The sequence below is a fragment of the Hydra vulgaris genome, chromosome 04, assembly GCF_038396675.1.
Source record: "Hydra vulgaris chromosome 04, alternate assembly HydraT2T_AEP".
Taxonomy (NCBI): Eukaryota; Metazoa; Cnidaria; class Hydrozoa; order Anthoathecata; family Hydridae; genus Hydra; species Hydra vulgaris.
In genome coordinates this window covers 12254750-12265133 of record NC_088923.1, presented here as the reverse complement: position 1 = coordinate 12265133, position 10384 = coordinate 12254750, and the positions used below count along the sequence as shown (strand labels likewise).

General features: G+C 26.1%; 1 protein-coding gene across 3 annotated transcripts; it reads right to left on the bottom strand.

Annotated features, from left to right (window-relative positions):
- Positions 1-295: 295 nt before the first annotated feature.
- Positions 296-3296, bottom strand: LOC136079571 (uncharacterized). Of its 3 annotated transcripts, none has more exons than XR_010638030.1 (5): positions 3196-3290; positions 2916-2980; positions 1316-2752; positions 827-1117; positions 296-683 (listed from the first exon to the last, which is right to left on the bottom strand). XR_010638030.1 is itself a non-coding variant. In XM_065795470.1 (5 exons), exons 1-3 carry the CDS (start codon positions 3259-3261, stop codon positions 2592-2594), a joined length of 321 nt encoding a protein of 106 aa, XP_065651542.1. In that variant the 5' UTR covers positions 3262-3296; the 3' UTR covers positions 296-683; positions 827-1117; positions 1316-2591. The 3 variants fall into 3 exon arrangements, 1 of the variants encoding a protein (XP_065651542.1); XM_065795470.1 differs by having other exon boundaries at positions 2916-3009; positions 3196-3296; XR_010638031.1 differs by lacking the exon at positions 2916-2980 and having other exon boundaries at positions 3196-3296.
- Positions 3297-10384: the final 7088 nt, after the last annotated feature.

Below are 10384 nucleotides of genomic sequence, written 5' to 3'. Positions count from 1 at the left end.
AGCGTTATGTTTTTTTATAGCAAAATTACCTTGAACATAACGGTTACATAACGCTAATTAGCCGTTATGTGAGAGGAAAACTCCCGTTATATAACGCGTATTTTACCGTTATGTTTAAAACCTGATATAACGGGTATTTATCCGTTATGTTACCCGTTATGTCAAATTATAATTATTTATTTTAAAGTAGGTTTTTTGAAACGCATGATTAATAGCAGAAACTGCTAAATAAACAAACAAACTAACCGTGAACATTTTTTATGTTTATAAAAGTTAAATTAAAAAATAAAACAAATTTATGCAGTTTAATTTCCTTATATATTCATTTTAAATTATGTTTCATTATCGTGAAAATTATTTACAAAATAATTGAAGAAATTAACTTATTAACATTTATTAATTCAAAAATACTTCACATTGCTGTGAAAAGATTGCAAAAGAAAAATGCATTTTTTAGATGTATCTTGAAAAAAACCTAGAAGCTGCCCAAAACAAGATGGATATGTCAAATCTAGCAAATAATAAACGGCCATCAAAACAACCACCATTTCACATGTACTGATTAAGGGCTAAACATCCATCTCGACACCTCTACGACTCCTTACTCCATATTCCGTTTTATTATAGATAACTTGTGGACCATACAAGCTTGGCACTCTTAAGTATTCATGTATTGAATCACACTAAAATATTATAAATACAAAATAAGTATTGCAACCATTAAAAAAAAACTATTATTAATACATTAAATGGATTTGAATCAATGTTAAGTTTATATTTTATAGAATTGGCTTAATACCAAATAAAAAAAATTAATAAAACTTACATCAACTTTCATAAACAACTTATCAGTTGTCTTCTTAGAAATAAGTGATTTCTGGAGCAGCATTAAACTTTCAGTATGGGTTTGTGAATCAGGAGAAATCCAAACCAACATCTTTTGAATCTTAAGAGACGAGTCTTTAAAAATAGGGTACAAACGAATCGCTTCTTCCAGCATCAATTCAGGAGCATATGTAACTCTTATTGTAAATACACTATACGTCTCGTTATTAAAAAGATGTCTGTTTAGAATAGACAGTGTTGAAAGTGATGGCTTTTTCTTATTAAATTCATTCTAGGTGAAAGAAAAAGTTATTTAGATTCTTTATTTTATAGCTATTTAATAAAATAAAGTAACGAGTTGACACTTAATATTAATTATAATATTTTTAAATTTTTTGCATCTAAGTTTACTTAATTAGACTATAATTTCTGATATTAGAATTAGAAATCATTTTTATACAAAAATTTATAAACACAGAAAAAATCTTACTACAACATCTTGTAATAGCTGTTCTTTATCTACAATTATTCGGACAAAATTAGATTTACTGCTCGGCTGCTATTATTGATGGAACTATTTACAACAGAAAAATGAGGAAATCACTTTTCCTTTAAACTGTGACATTTACTAAATTGTCTTTGGTCGATAATTATTAGGCAACTTTTTGAACAAGAAATCCTAACAGAAAATTAGAAAATTAAATAAATTGAATCAAACAATTTATGTATGCAGCAACAAATTTGAAAATCTGAAGTAAAATATAAAAACAATGGAAAAGGAAGGAGATCAAAAAAGTATATTAAAATAATAAATATTACAAATTTTAATAAAAAAAATAATTATAGTATCAAAGACGTGATTCTTACCCATTTATGGCTTTAAGAAGGATATAAAGAAATGCAAGTAGACTTTAACTTATTTAAAAAATATTTTTCATAACAATATTCTATTTTTGATATTACTATGATTAGGTACATGCGAACAACAAAAAGCTAATAAACAAGACATTAGCTCTCTAGATATCACCTTATCTTCGATAGAAAATTTGCTGCTCAGAAATAGTTTTATGTGAGGTGGAAAAAAATCAATGAGAGCTTGTTTAATTTCACCATCAAAAGGGATTCTTTTAATCTAAAAATTTATTATCAATGTCAATATTAAAAACATAAAAGGAATAATAAAAAACATTTAGTTTCATCTTGTGAAAATTGACAAAATAAAACATTTACAACTACTAAAGTCAGTGGTGTACACTGGATTTTTAGATGTTTGACACTTACAGGCATTGTGTGAACTCCAAACTTTTGTATGTTTATTCTTATATCAAAAAAGAATGTTTTGCAAAGAATTGGGGTGATTGAAGCTTGGGAACAAAAAAACTTTAATTTTTGGGTCCACCCAGCCCTTAATATGGGAGCAACAAGTTTATAAAATATTATAGTAGTAAAGAACATTGTTAAGCAACATACAAATACAGCGAACTCCCAATATCTTGAGCCTCCAAGGGACCAAGAAAATAGTTGAATTAGCAGCATTATTATATATATTTAATAATTGAAATGTAATATCTATATACCTTAAACACTTTTAAATTTTGAAAAACAGTTTTCACATACAACTAAACCTTCATGACCATGTAATTTAAGATGTGATATCATTACATATTATTTACTTGTTTGAAAACTACAATTAGAACAAGATAAAAAACAGAATCAGAGTGACTATCTACATCAGAAAAAACAGCTTTACTAGAAGAAAATCTCTTTCAACTTTGAACAAAAATGCTGAGCTCATTATTTTTTGCTAAGGATACAACTTCCACTTCCAGATTTTGTTCATTTAAAATGGCAACAAATGTTTCAGAATCAACTTCACATCCATTCCACATGATGCCACTTATATCACTGTCACCAAACTTCTTAGAAGCTAAATAAGTATAATTTTAAATTAAATAGCTCAATCATTGTTTTTAGCATATGTAATATTTTGAATATTATGAAGACAAAAATGAACTGTGAAGAACTTGAAGATTGATTTAAAAAAAATGAAGGTTGAATAAACAAGAATGTGCATTAAAAAATAAGCTTACCATTATTTAAAAAGTCTGCAATATTGCTATTACTAGCAAGAACAGTTTTTCTTTCACCAAGATACCTGACAACAATAGCCTTTATCATTTTGAACTATTAATTATTGTAGAAATCAGTAATGCAGTTATTATTACTTAGAAAACTTAAATTATACAAATGGTATATTTAATATTAATTAACACTTGCAATATAAAATAAAATAAATTTTAAGAACAGTAATATGTAAAAAATAGTAAGTATTAAATAAATAGTAGTAAAGAACATTGTTAAGCAACATACAAATACAGTGAACTCCCAATATCTTGAGCCTCCAAGGGACCAAGGAAATAGTTGAATCAGCAGCATTATTATATATATTTAATAATTCAAATGTAATATCTATATATATACATATATATATATATATATATATATATATATATATATATATATATATATATATATATATATATATATATATATATATATATATATCTATATATATATATATATATATATATATATATATATATATATATATATATATATATATATATATATATATATATATATATATATATATTTATATATATATATATATATATATATATATATATATATATAAATATATATATATATAAATATATGTATATATATATATATATATATATATATATATATATATATATATATATATATATATATATATATATATATGTATATATATATGTATTTATATATATATATATATATTATTATTATTATTATTATTATTGTTATTATTATTATTATTATTGTTATTGTTATTATTAATATTATTATTATTATTATTATCACTAATTACTAAATAATAATAATAATACAAATAAATATAAATACTAATCATTAACAACCCAAATGTCGTTTAAATGCTTGAGAAAATAAAATAAGAAAACTAAAATAGTAAAGACCTTTAAACAAAAATTGCAAAGATTCGCGCTATTTTTTATTGATAAAATAATCTAACATAACGGTTAAACATAACGGTTAAACATAAATTTTCAAATATATATTACCATACTAATGATTTAGACGTTATAACACTTTCAACATAATTTCAAGTTAACATAACGGTTAACATAACGCCAAAATTTTCGTTTACCGTTATGTAACCGTTATTTTAGCGTTATGTTTCTTGCTGTGTAGGGTACCTGAGTAAAATTTTATAAGATGTAACAGCTTGAAATCCGTTTTCAATATTTAACATATTCGTCTCATTGCTTGAGTTACGGGAAGAACCAGCAAGGCAGCGGTACATTTCTTTAAAGAAATGATACGGTAACATCTCATTTGAATAGAGGCGCTAAGGCTACTCATTTATTAGCATATTCACTTGTATAATGTGCATTACATTGTTTAATTTTTTAGGTTGTGTAGCAAAATTGGTTAACTTAGAACAGCTTTGAGAACATACTTGAGGTTTTTACATGACATGTTTACGTTGTAAATCTACGAGGTTTGAGTTGAGTCACGCTGAACACGGCAGTGACGTATCATTCGCTCAAAAGGAAGACCAAAACAGCTTACGCTACCATAGGCAACATCATTAGCTAGCTGTGGGTTATAGACAGTTTGATAATGCAAAGTAATGTTTTGATTGAATAACTTGGAGTTGTTGAAGTGTCAGTAGAAATAATAACTTGCGTACTGTCACTAAAAACAATTCCATACTCTAGTTGATCCCCAAAACTTGAGGTATGGAATGTAACTTTTGTGTTGAAAAGTTTAAAATCAAGGAGAGTGCAGTACTTAAACCATTTGAGAGCTGATCTTCGTCCGAAAGCAAGCAAAATTAAAGCGTTTTCTCCAGTAGAGCTACCTGATGAAGATCTTAGGAGGGTTAAATTACCGGGGTTAGCTTGATTATCAATGCCTGGCATCAACATGTCAGATAAAGCTCGCTGAGTTGATAGGAGGAACAGATTTGTTTTTTTTATTATTACTGTAGTTTTTGAATCATATCATGTTCTAAATTTGCAACAAGCCTCGCAGTCGAGTCAGTACCTTGGGTTAAAAGGACGTCGTATAGTAATTGGACTGACCCAGGAACAACAATCATGTTGGGCGATAAATTGGGAAAACGCACTAGCAATGTGGTACCTGTTGGTTATGCAATAGTTGATGGGTTAAGATTAATTGCTATAATTTGCTTTTTCCCTCTCGGACCATGCCTGGTTATTAAACCTTGGTTAGGATTTAATAAAGTTTGATAGCTAGTATTCAACTTGAAGCCACTTTTATTGAGTGTAGTACATTTAGAGATCAGGTTACTATCTTTTATATTGTTTGGAAAAAACTATAAGATGGCTAAATATGTTCCACCTAAAGAAAATTCCAATAGTTAACAGAGGTTAGGTGGGTTTAAGTAATTGGGATTCCTGGAGTGGTGATTGGGCTGATTGAAAGAGTGACAACCTAGATGAGGTAGATACTTTTGATAGTGAAAAAATTGAATGAGAACGACGAAAGCAAATGAAAAAATCTTTAAAGGATTTTCAAGAAACAACGATAAACACTATAAAAATTGTATGTCATCAACGGAAAGTATACCTGTAAAAGTTATAAAAGGAGATACTGTTCAAGTTACAGATAACGGTACACAATGGTATGTGACAAGATTTAAATAATATATCTTCAAATTTGGAAATTATTAGTAAGGAGACAAATTTTAAGGTTGAAAAACAAAGAAATTAGTATCTCTTAAAGAAAAACTAGCAGATTCAGAGGTTAAAAAGAATATAGTTTCAGACCAAGTTAAGGGTTATGAATGTGATTTGGAAAAAGTTAAAGTACAGTACTTAACGAGGTTAACTGAGCTTGATAACATTTATAAAAAATATAATTTAGTCACAGTAGAATGGGAAAAGAAATAATAAATTTTTAGCAGAAGAAAAAAATGCTATGAGCAAAGAAGCAGTTGCGGATTTTGAAAGAAGGCCAAACATAGTACAAAATAAAGCAGATGAAACAAAGGAAAAATTAGAAAATGCTAAAAAAGAGTATCAAAATTTATATGCAGTTACTGAGGCTAGAGCATCAAAAATTGCAACACAAAAAAAATTATTAAATATAGAAAAAGCAGATTTATTTAAACCAACAAAAGAATATGAAGAGCTGACTCATATGTCTAAAAAAGGTTTTTCAAATCAATAATTAATCTTACTCCTATGTCAAAGTTAACATTATATAGTATTTTGAGTATTTTTAACAGAGTTAAAGAAACATTGACGGGCACAATTAATTGCATAATAAACAGATATGGGTTGATTCCTTACGCTGCTATACCTATATACCTATAATAAGAACTGTAATAGTGGCTTCATGGGCTTTTATAAAACGTTGTGTAAATCTACCTAAAAAATGATTAGCAGAGAAGTCTAACAATGGTTGTGACTAGTGGTGGTAGATTAATCGGTTTTTCAAATTAATCGATTTACGATTAACTTTTGAAAAATTAATCAATAAGTCGATTTCATTTTAATTTGGGTATTTTAAAAGATTACCGAGTAACTCTGAATATGATTTAAAGTTATCTGGATTATGCATACAGCATAGTAAACCAGAAATAACATAATTTCTTCTTTCAGTAATTCTCCCAGAGACTACATTTAATAATTTTTGACCAATGACCTCTAAACTTTTTTAGTAAAAACAAAATAATTTTATCAGATTTTATTAGAACACAGTCTCCTTTTACCAATGCCATAACACTTAACTTTCCAACACAAAGAGCTTGCACAATATCAGAAATCTGTTTTATTTCTTCATCTGATAAAATCAAATATGTTCTGAATATTTTTTTTTTTTTTTTTTTTTTTTTTTTTTATTTTTTTTTATTCAAAATAAGTTTTACAATATAAGAATGAATAAAATACGTATAGTCAGAATTACAATTTTGTTAACGTTACAACAAGAACGCGGATACTCGCAGAAGATCATAAGATCTTGTCATCGAGAACCGCCTAAACAGGTTTTAAATAATAAATAATCCTTTAATAATTCATAGACAAATATTCACACATAAATACAAATATAATTATTTATACATATTTAAACATACAAACATGTAAATAAATATACTTACACATCAATATATATATATACACATACAAATAATACGCACAAATACACATACATATATACGTATATATATATATATATATATATACATATATATATATATATATATATATATATATATATATATATATATATATATATATATATATATACATATATATATATATATATAAGTTAAGATAAAAGATTTCGTATATATAAATTACGATAAAATATTTCCTAAGAGTATTAATAAAAAACAAAACAAACTTAAAAATATATCAGAATGTTTTCAACTGAGAAAAGAATTTCTTTCAATTTTCTTTTAAATAAGAAAAAGTTCCATTCATGAGAGAAATCAAAAAGTTTTAACACTATTTTGTTCTATAAAAATGCTCCTCTAAATGAAATACAAAATTTACCAAAATTAGTTTTGAAAACTGGTTGAAGAATAAAATTTTCATTACGCAAATTGTATTTATTTTTAACTTTTAAAGAATATAAATTGTGAAAAGAAATTGGAGATGTGCGAGACTTACATTTAAACATAAAACACAATACATTAAAAATATTAAGTTGATATATATTAAGAATATTCATTTCGTTTAAAAGAGGCTTAGCATGATAAAATCGATGTTTAAAATTAATAAGTCGTGCAACATGTTTCTGTTGGCGATAAAGTGGTTCTAATTTAGTTTTACTTACACTACCCCAAGCCGCATTAGCATAGTTTAGATGGCAATGAATAAAAGACTGGTAAAGCTGAATTAAAGTATGTTTATTTAGCATGCTTCTTATTTTAAATAGTATTCCTATACTTTTGGAAATTTTAGAGGATAAGTTTTCAATGTGCTTTTTCCATGTCAGATTTTCATCAATAAAAACCCCTAAAAAATTTGTAGCCGTTACTCTTTTAATTTGAATGTCATCTATAAAAAGAGCAGGCAATTCACTTGGTAGAAGATGTTTTTTGTAGTATGGATGAAAAAGAGACCATTTTGTTTTTTCAATGTTAAGAGAAAGCTTATTTAATTTAAACCATTCTGAAATTTTAATTAATTCTATGTTCATACTTTGAAATAGGGTAATTATGTTACTATGAGATAGAAGAAAATTCGTGTCGTCAGCAAACATAATTGTCATTAAATTAGATGCTTCATAAAGATCGTTTATGTAAATGAGAAATAGGAGAGGTCCTAGGACAGACCCTTGAGGAACTCCACATGTTACATCTAACAAGTTTGATTTCGATGATACGTCATAGTGAACAAATTGCTTTCTATTACTTAAATAACTTTTTAAAAGCTTCAAAACATTGCCAGAGATTCCATAATATTTAAGTTTTTTAAAAAGAATTTTATGATCTATCGTATCAAAGGCTTTAGACAAGTCAATAAAAATGCCTTAAGTAAATTTGGAACTTTCAAATGATTCAGTAATATATTGTGTTATTTGGAGTATAGCGTGTTCAGTGGAATTATTTTTTTTAAACCCATATTGATTTTTGTATAGGATATTATTTTGAGAAAGATGATTAAAAATTTTATTATAAAGAATTCTCTCTATAATCTTTGAGAAAACAGAGAGAACAGATATTGGACGGTAATTACTAACATTAAGTAAGTCTCCACCTTTAAATATTGGTGAAACTCTAGCTATTTTTAATTCATCAGGAAAAATTCCTTGTTGAATTGAACATTTAAATATTTTAAAAAGGATATTTTTTATGATATCATATGAATCAATGACAATGTTTCCACTGATATCATCAGGACCGACTGCTCTATTTAACTTTAGCATTTTAAAAGCTCTATCAAATTCATCAAAAGACAATTCAAAAGAATTTAGATAAGATATTAAAGGAAAACTACATCTGTTTATTGTTTTGTTTATGTTTGAAATTTTTTTTGCTAAATTTGGTCCAACTGAAGTAAAGAATTCATTCATTTTATTAGCTACCACTCCTGGATCATCAAATATTTTATTATCAATTTTAATAGCTTTAGGTAAAGAGCTAGCTTTCAATTTCTTACTGCCTGTAATTTCTCTTAAAACTTGCCATGTTTGCTTTGAATTATCTTTATATTTTTCTAGTAAATTTATGTAGTATCTTTTTTTTAAATTTTTTCTTTGCATTTCAAATTTTTTAGCGTAACTCTTATAAATTGTTTTACTTTCTAATGTTCTCGTTTTTAAATACTTTATATACAACTTTTGCTTAACTTTAGAACTTTTTCTGAGATCTTTTGTAATCCATGGTAACGTGAAATATTTTTTTTTTTTTAGTATTTTATGTTTAGGAAAATTAATATCATAAATTTCAAAAAATGTTTTTAAAAACGAATTATAAGCTAAATTAGCATCATTAGAATCTATATGTTTCCAATGAAGTAAAGATAATTGTTCCTTAAAAGCAGAGCAGATCGCTTCCGTAAAAAAACCTTTGATGAAAGGTTTATTATGGTGTAGAATTTTTTTTATGTTTGTGTTTATGGAGAAAAAAATGGAAAAGTGATCAGAGACGTCACTTTTAATAATACCTTTTTTTAAAGATAAGTTAAAAACGTCAGTTGTAATTATATTATCTAATATAGAGGCTGATGTTGATGATATTCTGGTAGGCTTATTTATTAACGGTATCGCTCCAATTTCGAAAATGTCATTGTAAAACTTTTTAATGTTAGTATTAGTGTGGTATTCAAAACAGTTTAAATTAAAATCACCAATTATGTAGTTTAATTTCTTTTCATGTGAACTTTTTTTAATTATATCATTATGTAAAAAGGCATTAAAATCCTCAATTACGCCATTTGGTGGGCGATAACAACAACTTAAAATTATATTTTTGGCATTTTTAGTTAAAATTTCAATACTTAAAACCTCTTTATCGCCATCAGAAATGCTTAAGTCTGGCCTGTTAATAAACCGCAAGTATTCATTCACGTAAAAAAGAATACCACCACCTTGCTTTTTATTTTTACGCGCTAAAGAAATTAAATTAAAACCTGGAAGGTGGAGATTTGAGTTTTTAACATCATCAGAACTGCACCATGTCTCTGTAATGCATATTATGTTAAAAATATTAGAAGTTTCTTCTATATTACTATGAAAAGTATCAAAGTTTTTTTTTAAACTTCTTATATTAAAATGAATAACATTAAGAAAATCCCTATTAAGATAATCTTTCAATTCATTGTTATAAAAATAAGAGCAGTTTTGCAGAGCACTTGCTTCACTAAAATAATTTATGTCAGGATAGGATTCATTATCAAGTAAAAAATCATTAATTTGAAAAAAGTTAAATGAAATTGACTCAAAATTTAGTTGGTTTGAATCCATTTCAGAATTTAAATGATTTTATAACTATGAATTGAAAAAAAAAAAAAAAAAT